General features: G+C 38.4%; 1 protein-coding gene across 1 annotated transcript; it reads right to left on the reverse strand.

Moving 5' to 3' along the window:
- Positions 1-9,479: 9,479 nt before the first annotated feature.
- On the reverse strand, positions 9,480-19,032 carry LOC121315954 (zinc transporter 1-like). The gene is made up of 2 exons (XM_041250588.1): positions 17,659-19,032; positions 9,480-15,087 (listed from the first exon to the last, which is right to left on the reverse strand). The coding sequence occupies exons 1-2, from the start codon at positions 18,257-18,259 to the stop codon at positions 14,174-14,176; spliced, it is 1,515 nt and encodes a 504-aa protein (XP_041106522.1). The 5' UTR covers positions 18,260-19,032; the 3' UTR covers positions 9,480-14,173.
- Between the last annotated feature and the right edge of the window lie 788 nt (positions 19,033-19,820).

A 19,820-nucleotide genomic window follows, 5' to 3' on the forward strand; every position in this document is an offset into this window, starting at 1 on the left:
GTCGAAGAGTGCAGGTTTGTGTCCTGACTGCAAAGTTACCAGTCTTCATTGGGGATTCCACAGGGGGATTCTACAGAGAGTGTTGAATTGGCTCTGGCACTCCTGTGGGTAAGGACTTAGCATGCCAGCCCAGCATCTTAACAAATTTAAATGCCAGGCTCATTTAAGCAGTTATTTTGCTTTGGTGTACTACCTTCTTTGCAACATGAAAAATAGACTCTGAGGCTTGGTTGTCCAGCAGTTAAAGAAAAGGACTTGATACCCAGTGAAATTCCAGCTTAGCCATTGACTCACTGTGTGTGACCCTGAGCAAGTCACTTAACCTCCTTGTGCTCCTTCCTTCGGATGAGAGGTAAAACCGAGGTCCTTTTGTAAGTGACTCTGCAGCAGCAGCAGTTACTGATGCATAGTTCACCCCCATCAGTTGCTTTGGATTAAAAGAGTCTGCTAAATAACTAATATCAATAAAATGTTGAAGTTTTGGAAACAACATTGAGCTACCATTTTAACTCACATATTGTATATAACATATCTAGCATTCAGGACTATTGTGTTGATACATCATCTGCTTGTCTGCTGAGAGCTGCTGCTGTTTTGAAATTACCACTTTAGGCATCAAATTAATATATTAGACAGATGTGATAATCTTTGCTGATGTCTCTCCATGAACTCCTTGTATCCATGGAGGTTATTAAAAACATTAACAAACATGTACTGTTGGAAATAAGGGAAATCCACTTAATAAGAGCAACAGAGTTTAAATGTTTTGCATTTCCATAACTGGCCTGAAGTCATATCATCTTGGAGCCTAATATTGTCAAATTCAATTAGCTAATGAAGGCTGGGAATGGTTAGTATTTGGATGAGGGACTTTCAAGCAAAATAAAGTGATGCATATACTGAAGTGTGTTCATAGAGCTCCCGTGCAAATCTCTGCTCCCCTGACGAGTAAGTGCACGCTACAAGTACATGACTTTACCATGTGAACCACTCCAATCTTTCATATTTATGCTATTCATGTCCTGTGAAAGAGGATACCAATTCACTATGATGCTGCATTGGTATTTTTAACCATTTTCTCACATGCTGCTCCATGCTAATGTGTAAACCCCTTTTGCTCAATGGTCTATTAAAAGCATTTACTGTAGGGAGATTACATTGTTTTGCTTCACCTGGCAAACAGGAACAGAAACCTGGACGAGTCATTCTGTAGTTTCCTTTTGAAGAAAAGTTGTTATGAAATTTTTGAGTATATATATATATATATATATATAATATATATATATATATATATACACAGTGCCTTGCAAAAGTATTCAGACCCCTGACCAATTCTCTCATATTACTGAATTACAAATGGTACATTGAAATTTCGTTCTGTTCGATATTTGTTTTTAAAACACTTAAACTCAACATCAATTATTGTAAGGTGACACTGGTTTTATGTTGGGAAATTTTTTTAAGAAAAATAAAAAACTGAAATATCTTGCTTGCATAAGTATTCAACCCCCACACGTTAATATTTGGTAGAGCCACCTTTCGCTGCATTAACAGTTTTAAGTCTTTTGGGGTAAGTATGTACCAGCTTTGCACACAGTGTTGGATTAATTTTGGCCCATTCTTCTTGGCAGATTGTCTCCAGGTTGTTCAGGTTGGTTGGACGACGCTTGTGGACTGCAATTTTAAAATCGTGCCACAGATTCTCGATGGGATTGAGATCAGGACTTTGACTGGGCCACTGTAGGACATTCACCTTTTTGTTCTTGAGCCACTCCATTGTTGCTTTGGCCTTGTGATTGGGATCATTGTCCTGCTGAAAGGTGAATTTGCTCCCAAGATTCAGTTTTTTAGCGGACTGAAGCAGATTCTCTTGCAGTATTTTCCTGTATTTTGCTCCATTCATTCATTCTTCCTTCAATTGTAACAAGATGCCCAGTCCCTGCTGATGAGAAGCATCCCCACAGCATGATACTGCCACCACCATACTTCACTGTAGGGATGGTGTGTCTTGAGGCATGGGCGCTTTAAGTTTTGGCCAAAAAGCTCAATCTTGGTCTCATCTGACCACAAAACCTTTTCCCACATCGCAGCTGGGTCACTCATGCTTTCTGGCAAACTCCAGACGTGCTTTCAGATGGTATTTTTTGAGTAACAGCTTCTTTCTTGCCACCCTCCCATACAAGCCAGTGTTATGCAGAGCTCTTGATATGGTTCACTGGTGCACCATTACTCCACTCCCAGCCACTGAACTCTGTAGCTCCTTCAAAGTGATTGTTGGCCTCTCTTACAAGTCGGGAGGGACGGCCTTTTCTTGGCAGTGCCTGGGTGGTGTGATGCAGCTTCCACTTCCTGATTATTGATCCAACTGTGCTCACTGGGATATCCAAACACTTGGATGTTATTTTGTACCCTTTCCTTAATCTATGCATTTGTATTACTTTATCTCTAACTTCTGTAGAATGTTCTTTGGTCTTCATTTTCCTTCAGATTCACACCCTTACCAATGATCCTTCAACAGTGGGGTTTTTATCCAGAAAATGTGACAGCAACTTTAATGGTTCACAGGTGGAGGCCAATGGTAAGTTAATTGTGTCCTCATTAGGTCAATTTCTTTCATCGGTGCAAACTGGTAGCTTCCACAGCACAGGGGTTGAATACTTATGCAAGCAAGATATTTCAGTTTTTTATTTTTCTTAAAAGTATTTACCAACATAAAACCAATGTCACCTTAAAATAATTGATTCCGAGTTTCAGTGTTTAAAAATAAAATATCAAATAGAACGAAATTTCAATGTACCATTTGTAATTCATTAATATGAGAGAATTGGTCAGCGGTCTGAATACTTTTGCATGTGTGTGTGTGTGTGTGTGTGTGTGTGTGTGTGTGTGTGTGTGTGTGTGTGTGTATATATATATATATATATATATATATATATATATATATATATATATATATATTTTTTTTTTTTATTTGAAAGTAAAAATATAGGAAAGCATGATGACCTTTATGTATAAAAATCTTCACTAATACACAATTGAAAAAGAATTGTTGAGTATTTATTTTCGTTTCATAAGATAGCAGCGTTTATATCTGATAGTGAAAAAGTGAAAAAGAAATAAATATCAGGATAGATAAAGAAATGTCTATGTATGGATTTTTGTATTGATTTATTTCAATATGTATTAACTATTTGTGTTTTACTTTTACCAGATAAATAGGTTATCCTTCAGCATAACCAATTCTCAGAAATGAGCATTCCTTTTTGTCCAGTGGGGACCACAAATAGAGTTACTCTCATCAACCAGTATTTAGTTGAAACCGTACTTCCTTGCGCCAATAGGGACCTCAATGAGCGTTCCCTTTCAAGTCGAAAAAAACCATCAAGGTATGGGATATTGCCGTCAGGCAGTAGGGATTGGCTGATCTTTATAGCAAAGCTGCCAATAGGCCTCTGCGCGAGCTGACGTGCAAGCCCACCCCCCTGAGAGCTTACTATACACAGCGTGTGGAGACTCTCTTCCTCTTTTGTCTTCAGCATCAGTAGCGGTAAGTTATTAAGATTAGGCTTGAGAAGCTGTTTTTTTTGCCCCTTCTCTGAGTTTATTTCAGTTGCATTATTATTTATTTTTGGTTTATATAATTGTGTATATATATATATTTTATATTACATTATATATACCTTCACGCTTTGCTGTGGCATTGCGTTTTTGTTTACTCTCGTGGTCTTCGTCTTTTATTTTATATTTTTTATATCTTTTATAATATTATTGTGTGTTTTTTGGGTTCTGTATATATTATATATTTATTATATATTTGTTATATATAATTTGTTTAGGACGCGCGTTGTTGGCTTTGGCCACGCGTGCATTGCAGCCTCGGTCTTGCCTCTGGCTAGACCGCGTGTGTGTGGAGTCTGCTCTGCAGCCCTATATATATATATATATATATATATATATATATATATATATATATATATATATATATATATATCCACTGCTGTGTGTTTCCCCACCGCATGGTAGCTGTACGGCCTGCCCTACAGTCACTAAGCACTTGCTGCAGCGTCCCAAAAATAAAAAAAAATCACTTTTTTTCACCATTAAGAAGACGACCACCAAACACATACTCCCTTAAGCACCAAGGTAAGTAATCACCAATAAGACACTGTACCAGCACTAACATTTCCGCTCTGCAGGTCAGCTGACGCTTAGGCGTCTCGTGCTAGCGTCTCAACGCTCGGTACTCGCACTCAGTGTGGTGCGGTGCTTCCGCGCTCGACCCACGCACCTAGACCTAGATGACGGCGGGGCAGAAATGGTGTGGGATGATCCAGAGGAAGGAGAGTGCCCACCCACTGATTTCTTTGCCCTTTGGCAAAGCTGCCTGCCAGCGATCCGCACGATGATTGTGAGGCGTGTCTCAGACCAGAACATGCCTCATCCGCGTTGGTGGATAGGGCTTTCTGCCATCTCTGTGCTGGCTTCCAGGCACCCACCCTTCGCCAAAGGGCAAAGAAATCAGTGGGTGGGCACTCTCCTTCCTCTGGATCATCCCACACCATTTCTGCATCGCCGTCGTCTACTGCGACGCCGCCAGGGTGGCTGCAGCTCTCCAGGAGCCCATCCTCCCAACTTACAGCTGGTCAGAGGTCCCCTACCACATGCGCTAGGGAACAGCCCCTTCCCTTTTAGGGTACGCCCTTGTCGGGAGTCTAGGTCGCATTCCAGATCGCCGCGACACAGAGGACACTCTCGATCCACTCGTCGCGACAGGTGATACAGAGACAAGTCAGGGGTGGTGGAGCTAACCTCCACGATGTCTCAGTTTATGAAGGTTATGATGGGACGCAGTCCCTCCTCATGTCCCTAGCCAATGCAGTGCCCCAAGCCCCTGAACAACCAACTGGGTCCGTCGCTAGCCAGCCAGTGGCTCCTCCACAACCTGCACCGGTCATTCCCCTTCCACTGAAACCTCAAAAGGAATGGGATATCGATGCGGTTTCCAGAGACACATCTGACATCCTGGAAAGTGACAGTATAGCGGCTGAGGTAGCCTCCCAGCACTCTGAGCAGGACATTGAGCTCGAGGTGCTGGATACCGATGACCCTGTGTGGTCTGTGGTTGAGAGAGCAACCCGCCACTTGGGCATCGAATGGCCTAGGACAGAACTTCCCCGGTGATCACTGAAAAAACAGTTTCAAACATGACTTCAGTTTAATATTCTTAATCTTATGAAGGCAGATTTTAAATCATTGAAAATCTGCACTATTTAATAAAGTGCTACCCCCTGCAATATATATATTTTTTTTTTTAACAGATGTTGCTGCTGATTCTACTGCCGGGAACACTTACTATTATTAGTGTCTAAACCTAATTGTTTAGTGCTTACAGTTACTAGTATTTGTTTATTATTACACTTCTATTGTTGCGAATGCAAATCTGAAATATGAAACATCACCATTAGCACGATTAAAACAGACAGTGAACAGCAGCCTCTACTAATGAAACCAAAAATCTCATTTTAGAACATTTTCAGTAGAATTGATGTATATAAATTACAATGACTAATATATTAAGCTTTATCATTAATATTAATTTCTTTATTTGACCTTATTTTTATCTCATTGGACTACAGAATGTTTGTGAAGAATGCTTCAGATTTCTGTTTTTATTAATTGTCTTTAGAAGAAGTGGTTGCCTTGAGGTCTATGTGACTACAACAGTTCTGTGTACAGGTGCCTTTTTACAGTTCTTTCATGCACTATTATGCCTGGTGCATCTAAATCTTCCTTTAAAGCTGCATCCACACTGGACATGAGTGACGGGAGCGAATAATTTAGAAGCCACTGTGGTCAAATGGGAGTATCCACACCAGCAGCGAGCGATGCGAGTGACGTTGCTTTGAGAACATTTTGTGTCGCTAAAATAGAACATGTTTCGGCGTGTGACTGGAATGAAACTGACCAATCAGAAGCAAGGTTATCGCCCTGAAACACGCGCCTCAAAACAAGTCACGTCTCAAAACAAGTTAATCATGGACGACAAAAAGTTAATTTATGAGGTGCAGCATTATCCATTATTATATGATTGCAAACTGAACAACTACAAAGACATCCAGAAGAAAGACCTGGGTGGCTTGCAGGTGGTGCATTTAGCAGCACAGAGATATTTTCTTTTCGATTATGCTAGTTGCATAAAAATAGTTGTATTAATAAGCAAAAATAAACCAGCGCATACATGCAGTCTACATATCCAGCATCTAAATGAACAATGTGCACTTTAGCTGGCTTTTAAAAATGACACAAAAAAGGTCCCACATTCACACAATGAACACGTGACCTAATTTTAAGCTATGGATTTTTTTTTTTTTTTTTTTTTTTTTTTTGGTTTGTTTTTATGATAAATAACCTTTTGTTCACTAAATTGTTCTGTGGCACAAATCCGTGACAAGAAGATGGTCTTTACATACACATAAAACAAAGCTTTGTGCACTTTAAAATACTTAGTTAATAAACAAAAAGGATCAAAGTATTTCCTATTTCTACATTACACCTTTATATATGGAGATATATATATATATATATATATTATATATATATATATATATATATATATATATATATATATATATATAAATGTATAACCATAAAATAATTGTGTTGAAAATATCAGTTCAACTATAGGCTACTACTGCTGTCCAGCTGTCTTCTGTACCAGGCTTCAAATCTGTACAATTACTACTACTAATAATGATGGCAATAAACTGTTGGATATATAGGGATGTTCAATAACTCTGATCTACAGATTTTACAAGTCCAACCTTTATTTTACAGATGCTAGAGGTCAGGGTGGTAACCTTTTATCAAAACAAGACCTGTTTCATAATGGTCAGCCCATCTCTAGCATGTCCAATAGGAATGCACAGGCGGGTTCATGTATTTATTTCCAGTCTTTTGTATCATTTCCAAGTTGCGTCAAAAGGAAAGCCTGCTGTTTTACATTGAACAAGCTCTGCAAGGAGAGAAAGCTCAGAGCATTGAAATCTTTGGCGAAGGACACCCTGGAGAGCTCATCTCTCTCTCTCTCTCTCTCTCTCTCTCTCTCTCTCTCTCTCTCTCTCTCTCTCTAAAGGTGGGTGGGTCTTAGAATAGTATTTGCCATAACAATTCCAGCAAAAAAAAAAAAAAAAAAACTTCTGAAAAGACTCCTCAAGACTGACTGGGGGAAGCATATTAGTGTTGATCAGGCTTCAATTCACTTTGTCTATGGAATTCAGTGCACAGCTCAACAGCTCGATATGTGTAACGGGAGGACCAGTGTGAAAATCGACTCACAGCCATGACTGTGTGACGTTGTCACGAAAAGAACGTCCTTTGGTCAGCACAACTTTAAGGGCAGGGTCAATTGCTTTCTCACGATAAAAATAGCTGTAAAAACCCATGTAAACTGGAGCAGGAATCGTGCTTTTGGCTCACGAGATTTCAGCGGTCAAGATCTCTGTTTAACTGGCGGAATCTCACGTTATTCCTCAGCAAAGCCGTACCAAACCACACACACACACACAAGAAAGAACGCAAAATATGCTGCAAATGTAAACCTCTCGTACAGACTGTTTGTATAAATGCAGACGCTTTTATCCAAAGCGACTTACAGAGACTAGGTGAACTATGCATTAACAACAGCTGCTGCGAGTCACTTGCAATAGGACCTCGGTTTTATGTCTAAGCCGACAGAGCTCAATGAGGTTAAGTGACTTCCTCAGGGTCACACACAGTGAGTCAGTGGCTGAGCTGGGATTGAACCCGGAAGCCCCTTTCTTTAACCACTTGACCACCAAGCTTCCTAACTAACAACTAACCAAATTTTTAGCTTCATATTATTATTATTATTATTATTATTATTATTATTATTTTATTATATTATTATTATTATTATTATTATTATTATTATTATTATTAGTAGTAGTAGTAGTAGTATTTTCTTTCTATTATCCTTTTAAGATGTCCCAGGAACAACAGAGTTCCACCTTTTTTTCCACCGCACAGAATTGTTAGCATCAGTTGGCATATTGTGCAATAAGTAATGGATATAGCTAACAAACAACATAAATGTACCGTATCGCTTTAAATACTTTTGTTTTAATATTACAAGATATCCATGTCTCTGAGCAGAGGCAGGTATAGGGACCGGCGGATGTGTACCGGAACACTAGGATGCTCAGCCTGGTACTCCGATATAGAACTGCCAGTGCATGAAGCTGTATGTACTTTTACATACCCCCGTTCTCAATCTCATATTCATATAGGCTTAAGGATCATGTTTTTTTTTTTTTTTTTTTTTTTTTTTTTGTATTGTAGTGTAGTGTAACCCCCACTGTTCCCACATTTTCTACATACATTTATAGACTACTTTACTTAAATAAAACTTTTTGATGTTACGCATATCTACTTTTTAAGTAGTAAAACTTGTATTTTCTAAATTAGTATTGTTCTGTCACAACACATCAGCGAGTCATTTAAATTTAACGGCAAGTATTAAAAAGTGCCCATTCAAATGCCAGTAAACAAATAGCAAGTCATTTAATGCTGAAAAGTAGAGTCATTCTATTCTTTACTCCAACTTGCTTTGTACTTCTTTCAAAGCACTCGCCTAGGGGAATCCCAGCATAGCTTTTGCAACCTGCTTCCTCATAACTCAGTACTTTGCTTTCATTTGAGGTTGAATGTCTTAAAGAGGACTTAAAATTATTAACCTCTAAAGTTCTGCATTACTGCCACACTGTTTATTACAGTATGGGGTTACAGAATCTACCACTATTCTCTAATTATCAACAACTAATCCCATTTAAATACGAAATGGGGGGTGGGGGGTGGGAGAGGCTATAAGAAGAGGCAAGCAGGTAAAACATACTATACATTAGCGGGAGTTTTGTAATTTTGTGCAGCTTCAGAACCCCCCTCTGCCCCCGCCTTTACTACAAATCATAAAAATACTTGTATTTAAACTTAGAGTCTGAGGCAAAATTAAATTTAGTTCAATTAAGGCTGGGGTCCTTTGCCATCAGTTGTTCTACCAAACTGCCATCATCCAAAAACACTTATCAAAATAAATAGTACATGAGTCAATTTTTTTTTTTTTTTCAATCAGTTTTTTTTTTTTTTTTTTTTTTTTTATATTTACACCATCAATAAAACATTCTGAAAGCCTCTGCACGAGGTAGAAATAGCTTTGGAAAACAGTGTACAGTATTCAGAATTGCAAAAGATCAAGAACAGTTACACAAATGCACATTCTATGAAATCTGACAGAGAAAATGTGGACTGCACCTATATTATCAAAAAGAGAGACAAAGGGTGCATAAAACTGCACCCGGACTTTGCCCAAAAAAACAGGACTGTCAACAGTCATGTCTGATATATATATATATTAGATATATATCGATATGTATATATATATATATATATATACACATACACACACACACACACACACACACAAACACCAATTATAAAAACAGATTCACAGTCACAACAAACAATAAAGATCACCCTGTCTGTGCATTATGCACAAGAAAAACATATTTAAGGGTTGCATTTGAAAAATAAATCTTTGCCAGTTTGCATCATAACATTTAGTGAACAATAACAAGAACAAGAACATTGGTATGGTTGCATTACACTGTTTCAGTATTGACCATGCTGAAAGTTTTTTTTTTTTTTTCATCAAATTCATATGTCCATCCAATCACCATCTAGTACTTGCTTTGGCTGAACTGAGTTCACTTGATACAGTTGAAATTGCAGGGCAGAACGAGATACCGCAGAAATTCTATCTGCGATGGTCAAGACCAGTTACAGCTTGTGATGTAAAGAGAGACCTTAAAGATCTTTAGCTACCTCGAGGCATTAAAAATAACCAGCAAGGGAGAATGGTTACTGGAAAACCTGGAAATTAAGCTTTGTGAGAAAACTTTTGCACCAGCAGTGAAAAGCTCAGTCAATTCTGCTGATTTGCTAATGAAAAAAAGACAGTTAATCAATAAACTACTTTTTTTTTTTTTTAATCTGACACTGCTAACCTCTTTTGTTAAATAAGTAACTTAAGTGGGAATAAAGAAAAAGCCTTTCATACCAATATGTTTTCAAGCTCTGATCTGACAAATATTTGCACTAACAGCATTAGGAAATATAGTACAATCCCATATTATTTCAAGTCAAGCTACAACACAAAACAGAAGCAGAGTTAGAGAGGTTTCCATGCCCTCATATTTTATCTACTTGTTTCAGATAGATCCTTAAACCGAGGACCTTTAGATGTAACTCATAGTCAGCCACTTTATGATTCCAATTCAAGCATCAAAAGTAATTTTTTTTTTTTTTGTTTTTTTAATATTGCGCCACCATAGGGACTAACCCCACTTATAAGAACACCAAACGGCCAATTGGCTTTGGAGGGAACCCCTAACGCTGAACTTCAAATGATGAGACACCTTGAACAACCAATTCCCAATGGCTGACAAAGCTTTGGTGACTGAAATCAGTGTGCTCTGTCTGAACCCACTGAAGAGCACACAACTTAGACCTTAGACCAGGGAAAAGCAAGCATGTGGTTATCTGCTAAAAACCCCAACAGTAATAGAAAATTCCAGACAGATTTCACACACCAGCAGCAATATCATTGGGGTCTAATGTCTAGTGTTGGGATAATATTTGAATGGAATCCAGCTTTTGTTAAAATACGTGAAATTAGCAATTTACCTTCCAGTAAGTAAAATAGATGCAATACCTGCCACAAAAATAGATTACAATATTAATAAAATAATACAAGATATACAACTCTAAGGTCTCAAGGTCTTGACTTCCATTCTTTGCTAATGTTAAGGTCATTACTGTGTAATCTGTTACACTGAAATATACTACAAAGTGCAAAAGGTGGAAACATTGGACCAACAGTGTTTTTCATCCTCATGCAATCCCTGTTAGGAAACATGTGCAATAAATGGGGGATCTCCCATAGAAATGACAGCTTTTTAAAAGTTGTCTGAAAACCTAACCTACTTGCTATTTCAGTAAACTTGTATTCAAATGTGTTAATTTAAAAAAAATGTCCACGGAATGTTCAAAGGGATACTTTTGAAAGTACAAAAGTTGCATACATTGATTTGACTGTACCTTTGTTAAATTACAGAACCAGGCTAAGATGTGCAAACTCCTGGAGCACAGCAGAAATGTTTAATATAGTAAGTTAAATATAATAGTGTTACAAACTCTAGGATCAAAGAAGAAATGTTAAGAATAAAGGGTTAAAATATAACCCTGCTCTAGGAGGCACCGTGTTCAATACCTTATTATAGGTCATGCCACTTCATAATCAAAACTATGCCTCATGCAATCAGGGGCAATTTTGAAAGAAAGAACACCATGTACTTTAGCTTTACTTTGCATTTCTTCAAAGGATTTGAATATTCTGAACCCATGCTGTCCTGACTCTGAATAAACGGATTACACAAAGAAAACTTTTTGTAAGGCATTCTGGCAAATCTCAGTAGGTAATTAAAGGGTGAACATAGAATATAGTACATAAGGATCACTGTCGTGTAGCAGCTGCATGTTGACCAACTTTTGCAACATTACTGTTCATTTACAGGTTAAGGCCTTAGCAGATAAACGTTCACTCTTATAAATAACCACACTGAAAAAAAAAGTTGAGAACTTTCATAAAAGGTATCTAAATATATTATCTCCACTGAATTGGTTACCTTGAGTCTTAAGGTATTCACAGAGCATTGCACTTACTGTGGACCAGTTTAATTAGGTATTGTAACACTTCATGTATGAATTTATTCTCCAAATCCTTTGAGCTCTTATTTTCTATATTACTTTTTCTCATAAGAACTTCTGCTTTTTTTTTTCTAGGGCTCTCCCGCAGTGTCTAAGCTCCCAAAGCAACACACGTTTTATGCACTTGTATAACAGCTTAGGTGCACAATACTTCTGTCAAGCACATGCTGGGTTGTCTTACACAATCATTTGTATAATAAGCACATATGAGTAGCAATAAGTAGTTTAATTAGTACAGTTGAAACTACAATGTGCTAAGTTAAAACTTACTACTATGGGTCAAGAAATCAGCTAATTTGTTGTATAGCATATGCACTTAACCACGGGGAATAGGGTCCAACTTCACATATCGTGGATGTTATGGAATTAACCTTCTTATGCTTTGTGGGCCTCCAATTAGTCATAAGCGTAAGGGGTTGTTTAACCAAAGTAGCAGGGCAATGCCCTGGAAGAAAATCTATTAGAAACAATGGAACCAAAGTAGCTCTAGAGTTGCTTATCCTTAGATATTTAACTACAAATAAGGGGGAAAATACAGTGGTCTGAACAAATTGTGATCTTGACCATTTGCAACCGTTTTATTGTTTGTTTCTGTCAAATGGGGTAGGGTATATCACATAAATATATTAAAAAAAAAAGAGGGGTTGGCTGGAAGAGAAGAAAATAAATCACAATTACAAAAGAACAGGGTGAGGAGTTACGATAGAGAAAAGACCACAAAGGATACAAAAAGCCAGAACTGATACTGCAAGGTTTGTGTACGAAGCAGTTTAGTTGTTTTTTTTTTTCTTGTAGTGCTGAAGGTAGGAGTTGTTGTTTGCAATGCAAGTTATGTATTATTACATCCTCAAATTTAAATCCTTTATCAAACCAGTCCTGCCAGCTGCAAGAAAAAAAAACGGTTCACCCCTCCCCCACAAAAAAAAGTCAGCGGTTTTATTCAGATTTAGAGCAGATGGCAATCAGCCAGCAACAATTGCTTAAGAGGATTAAATAAGAAACCCCATTCAACATGGGAAAGACAGTAAATGTAATGCTCGGTTCAATCCTTGAAATAATGTACAGAAGAAGTTGAATTGCTAATATGCAGAGTTATCCCCAAGTTTTAAACAAGATAAAGCCATCCTAACAGCGCTACAGAATTTGGGGGAAGGGGTGTTCTTCCAGAGCTACTAAACTGCCATAAAGCAGCCTTTTCTCTGGCCATGTCAATATTTAAAAAATATAAAAGGGACTTAAAGTAATGGGATTGATGGCTAATTATTTTCAATCTTAATATTGACTAGACTAGTTGGAGAATATCAAAGCATTATGAAAGGGGCTTCTTGTCCTTAGGGACAACTCTGACATGCAAGTCACGATACACCAAAAAAAGCCTGTACATTTGGTTCAACCCCCACCGCATCCTCTCCCCAATACTGTCATTCTGTATCAGACTTAGTTACAGTTTTAAACACCCTGTGTAGTATGTACATGGCTTTCAGCTGTAACATCAATTTTCCTCTGTCTCCAATTACTTCAAGCACTACAAGAAACAGACTGCATTAAAACAGAAGAAATTGGAAATAAACAAGTTTATAATAGATTTCTGGGTTTAACAGGGGTGCTTAAATGACCTTTTTCTGACAAAAGAACATAAGCGCACACAAAAGATCAGTGGTAGTGCTTCTACTTGCAGTTTATAGACACAGCCCTGGGGTTATGTCAAAAACATTTGTGACCTACTAAAAACAACTTTTTAAAATTACACAAACATGAGTAACAATGAAAAAAGAATGTTTAAAACACACACACACACACACACACAATGACAAATCTAACATTTCTTGTGGGTGGTGGTTAGCAAGATTTTACCCTAATAATTTATTTAAATAGATAATAAATGGTATTTAATGACAAAATTGCAAATCAAATTGTAATGTGTTAGTATGCTTCTTGAGAAAGTTCACAAAAATTCATTGTTGGACAGCAAATGCCACCTGAAATAACTAACTTTCAGTTTTTCTTCACCTTTGTTCCAATGTTCTTTGAAGAGCAGCTTCACCACTGTTACAACATCCGACAAAACAGTGATAACGAAACACATGCAAGAGTTTCTAATCATGTGTCGGTGAGAAATGACCTAACATGGATTACCATACTATTGAGAAAACAGGGATTTAACAAGAGGGGCTGCAAAGTTATCAAGCAAACATATTTGCTGGAATTAAAATCAAATTTCACCCTTCATAACCCACCCCCCACATCCCTTACCCTCTGTGTTTATTTGAGATAACTACAGTGCACAATGACACCCCCTCCCCTATTAACTCCCCCACCCAATTTGGCTGCTTTACAAAGATGACTCTACCTCCCTCTGGACTACTTCTCCATCTGACCTTGCACCCACTTGGATTTCCACCTCAACAGGAGGCTGTTCCCTGCCCCTGTCCTCTGGAGACTCAACGATGACCTCCAGGCAGGAGATGGGCAATCCCATGGCCTTCTCCGTGGCCTTTATCTCAGGCTTGTCTCCATTGCCACAGCACAGCTTAGGGGCGCACTGGGTCCGGCAGGAGAGCTCGCATAGAGAGATACGGGATTCCGAGTTGACAGTGACAAACTCTGGCTGGATGGTGGTGGCGTGGATACCCTCATTGTGGAAAAAATCCTTGATGCGCTTGGCCACATCCATGTAGGAGGTGGGGTCATGGCACTTGATATGGGCTGTAGCAATGATGCGGCTACCTGCCAGCTGCCAGATGTGCAGCTCATGAACAGCCAGTATGCCCTCCACGCTGCGCAGCTTTTCATTCAGTCGCTGCATGTCGATCTGCTTGGGCACCGTCTGAAGCAGGATGAGGGCTGACTCTTTCAGAAGTGGGTATGTGGTGTACAGCAAAATGCACACCATGATGATGCAGAGAGTGGGATCCAAGTAGAGGACCCAACAGGGCCCTGCACTGGTAATAGCCTGGGTGCCGTTCCTCAGCGCGCTCACCAGCGTATGGTTGATGTGGATATGGTCCATGCAGTGGCTGTCCACACATGGTTTGACACATGGCTCTCCTTCAACACAGGGCTGCCACACAAAAGTGAAGATGATGGCATTCAGCACCACAATGACTGAGCCAAGGGCATCCCCCAGGACGTGCAGGAAGACGCCACGCATGTTGAGCTGCGAAGCGGACTCATCAGTGTGATCCAGTTCATCGTAGCGAGTGTTCCTGTTGATGTGGCTATCCAAACTGTTTTCTTGCAGCAGATCTATATAAGAACGAGAAAGAGAGGGCGTTACACAGCATGACGATTTAGTGTCTGGTAAGAGCACAATAAATCACTGGCTAATGGTGAGCAAGGGCTGTCAAACTCTCCTTTCGGCAATTTATCAGTGGGTATCTGCAATCACCCTGGTAGGACAGAACGAAATAGGATCATCAATTTCAACTGGCATCCTGCCTGCATCATACTGCTTGTCTATTTTCCTTTTAAGTTGGTTTTCACACTTCACGGCATGCAGAACACTAATGAACAGCCCAGTGCAACATTGAAAATGTTGTTTTTGGACACTGATTATGCAATCCCTGGTTTGACAACATTATTTTAATCAGGTTGCTGATGTACAGTTTCAGCGCTCCTTATAAAACAGTTGGCTCTGGACATACCAACATATCTAAACAAGCTACATTACACATCTGTCCCTGTGAAGTATATAAAACATATTACAGGTATCCGTACTGTGGGAAAACAGGATAACCCTGCCAGCAGCGCTCCTAATATACTGCATACTGGGTGTTTTACACATTGAACTATGCACAATATTTAAATGTAACGCTTAAAAGAATACGCACAGCAATTTTGCTGCTCAATGGTCAATTGTTAATATACTGCATGTGATAGCTACAGAATGAATCATTTTGGTACAGCTAATTGTAGCCTGTCTGGGAATTGCCAGAAACACTTGACTTGCAAGTACGGGTTTTCAATAATTTTTTTTTTTTTTTTTTGTATTAAATACTGTTGAATCCAATGTACATTTGTGACTGGTGAATAAGCCTTAGGATTTCTTGGGGCTATCTTTATCCCCTTCAACCTAGCCTATCAATTTACCTATTTGACTTGGAAAGGGAGAGCATAAGAAAACTTTTTTTTGTTTGTTTTTTTTAGTTTAAATCACTGGTAATATATTATATGCAAGCAAGCAGGTAATATATTATATGCAAGCAGGCCTTTTAGTTAAGTATATTCCTTCTGTTTCTGTGTTATTTGCTTCAGTCATATTGTTGGTGGTCAATAAAGCAAACAAGAAATTGTTTTGGTTTTTATTGGCAGACCAAGTTTTCTGTACAGTAGTTCAAAGTAACATTGCACTTCAAATGTAAGGCTGTAGTTCATGCATACCCTATAAGTTAGCGCATATACATATAATGTTGCATTTAACTTGCCCAAAATACATTTTACTTGCATAGTCCAAATTAGAGAATACTACTCAATAATCTAAAACCTTATCTGGAGCGCTGCTGTCAGTGTTGTACATCTTGTACTCTAAAATGCGTACTGCATTCAAATCACTTTCACACAAGTAGATCACCATAGCCTTGTGCCACTAAAGTAAACACAGACAAAAGACTTGTTGAAATATATGTGTAAAGTTTATTTTTATTACTAGGGTGCAGTAAAATAAAAATAAAAAGTAGACCATCAAGAAAATGCAATAAATGTACATTCTAAAATATAAACATCAGATATTACTTTTTGTTATAAACTGACATACCAAAAATGTCTTCCAGTTATTGTGAGATCATGAATACTGTAGAAATCTCTATGCAAATACTGTAGTATGTGATCAAAATCCATACGTATAAAAAGTGAATACACTGTAACCCTATATAGGTTCATGTCTTCATGTGTCACACCACACCTATCAAAAGATGCCTTTTCCAGGTAAGATTGCTTTACAAAACAAACATCAAGCTTAGGGATACATGCTGTCATCATTAGTCTCACTCATAACAGAAAAATACTAAGCAATACTTCTTTCACAATTGGCTGATATTTTCAGTTCATTTGTTGAGGAATTTCCAACAACAGCTTTTAAGTTGCGATTGACTGAATTGTCTTAATAAAACCTTTAAATACAAGTGAACTTGAAGTGTGAGGTGTCTCACCTGTGTACCTGTGAAAATGAATACAAACAATAGTGTAATAGATTAATCATGTTAAAATCAAAACGTTGAAACATGCGAGATGCATTGGATGCAATCAACACCCAACTACTAATAAAGTATCCTTTTTTGTGTATATGCTGCAAGTACAATATATTAAATATTGATTCAGTGAAAATATGACTCAGTGTGAAATAACCCTTTAACACGTGCAGATGGACTGACAGGAAAGTGTTGTGTTATTAGGCAATACTTGATTAACACCATCTGCTAAATTCTGTAAATAACCAACAGGAAGTCATGCGGCTATGAACTGTATTCTGTTATTGCTAACAGTAATTTAGACATAAAAAGTGTCCCCAACACAAAAGTATTTTAGCCCTTTCAATGGATCTCAGTACACTGAAATAAAGTAAGCATCCAACCCAAGGAGTACTGCTCTGGTCATAAAAACTGTTAATAATCAACCTCCTTTGTACTGTGTATTATTTGTGTCAATGTACCAATTTACAGAAATCCTATCTACACCTCCCCCATCGAACGGAGATAATTAATCTCCAATAGTGATATATGAATAATTCGTCAAATCAGAGATAATATTAATAATATGAACACATGGTATGCGCAAACTATGTGCATGTGTAAATTGAAAATTAATAAAATCCATACGTACCATGTCTTTCAGGTCTGTCAGAATTAATTATTTTGGGGCTGTTGCAGTGTCCTACCAGGTTATTGGTCTCCTCCACAGACGACCCGTTCCCTGACGGGGTTTCGGACTTGCATATTTTGTTTCTTTTGTTTTTCTTATTTCCGTGAGAGTGTCCATGACCACCACCGTGGGAATGCCCGTGTCCGCCCCCCGAGTGTCCATGAAACATACAGAGACCAAACAGGTTGACCAGGAGACCCCCAGCGCCTACCCAGATAACCATCAGCGGGTTCTCAATTTCTTGCGGCTCAGTGAAACGCTCGATAGCTTCCAGTATGATGGTGAAACAGAGAGCAGTCAGGAACACAGCGTTCACCAGGGCACCCATCACTTCGGCACGAATCCACCCGAAGGTGTTTTTGCTGGTAGACTGTGTTTTCTCAGCAAAACGAACAGCCACAAAAGCCACTACTAAAGCAATTACATCTGATAGCATATGAAAAGAGTCCGAAAGCATAGCCAAAGAAGAGGTTATACGACTGACCACAACCTCTACAATGAAAAACCCAAATGTCAATGACATCATACACAGCAGCCGTACCCGGTCAGGCTCAAAAGCCATTTTACCTGAATGTATATAAAGTATGCTATAAAAAAATACTATAGATCAGCAAATCAAACCTAGACGAGGACACATTACCAAGACAAACGAACTATAAATAAATGAGTACTACAGCCCCCCAACCGTATCAATCTTTTGTTTTGCATGTGTGAATAATAATAACAATAGCAAAAAAGATTCACTCAGGCGACTGTAATTCCAGTTTAAAATACGTATATTGTTACAGTAACAATAACGCGATATAATAATAACAGCAAATATACTCACAGACCAACAGAATCATTCAGAATCAAGCAAAATGCGGTGACTATCAATTGCCTGGGGCTACTTGGACTTATTGTACTCTATCTGTGTGGCTGCCTGCTCCTTTGAAATATTACAATGTGTCGCTGTAAATGTATAATGAGTTCTTCGGGAAAAAAACACTCCTTAGGTTGCCTTACTTCCGAATCCGCGATTTAAAGCACGGAAACAAAGGAGCTGAAAAAACAGGAAATTGAAACACGGGACCGCTTAGTCTTGAGCTCCGTTGTTTGCAGACGGTTTGAAACTTTGCACCCGAAACCGGTAAAGTTTTCACACGGAACAAGGAGATTTACAAAGGACCGCCTCGTCGCTTCGTTGGAGGACGTTCTTGAAGGCTTTTGTCTCTTTTTGGGCTCCAGGGTTATCAATCTTTGTATCATATAACCAACTGAAACAGTTTACCTTTTCTAACAGGGAGTCGCTTCTTGTCAAATTGTGTTTGGCCCAGCCCCACAGTTGTTCCGTTTGTAATACGCCGCGTTGAGCCGAAAGCTGACGCCACTAGTCTTGAGATTGAGATTGGATGTTTGAAACGTCAGTCAGTAACATACAATTGTCAGTAAAGAACGCCCCGTATTTCTTTTGTCATTCAGCACCACTGAGGGTTTGTTTTAGTTTTTCACACTGCACATATGTTGTTTTGAGAAGAGTCACGCTGACTCATCAGAAAAGGTGTACAGAGTTAGTGTGTGTGTGTGTGTGTAGGCAGTTTATTCATTTTTAAAATTATAGTATTATTTTTAAGAACGTCTTTTTGAGATATTGAAGTAAATCGCAATGCATCTATGCTCTTTTTAACCCCAGTCTTATGGTTGCAACTACATGTTTTCTTTATTTTTTGTTAACGAGTCTTATATTCTTTTTGCACTTATGGTATCAATATATTTATATTTTCTTGTTTAAAAATTAATTTAAAGTCCAACATTATTAGACAATAAATCCACAAGGTTAGTCTAAGACAGTTCTAGACAGTTTGGTTCCCTTTCAACTGGAACACGACCACCACAGCATTAGGTATGGGATATTCCTGCCCTTTGGGTAGGTATTGCTGAGCTCTCTATACCAGAGCTGCCAGCTCGAATGCAGCTGACATCTGTAAAATCAAGTTTTATTGAATTTACCTGATTCTTGTATATTTATTTGCCACTTGGTTAACATTGTCTGCCCCTTTTGAGTCCATATATTATTTGTTAAGCAGATGCCTTTATCCAATGCAACTTACAGAGATAAGGGTCTGTGAACTATGCATCAGCTG

This window comes from Polyodon spathula, chromosome 5, assembly GCF_017654505.1.
Source record: "Polyodon spathula isolate WHYD16114869_AA chromosome 5, ASM1765450v1, whole genome shotgun sequence".
Taxonomy (NCBI): domain Eukaryota; kingdom Metazoa; phylum Chordata; class Actinopteri; order Acipenseriformes; family Polyodontidae; genus Polyodon; species Polyodon spathula.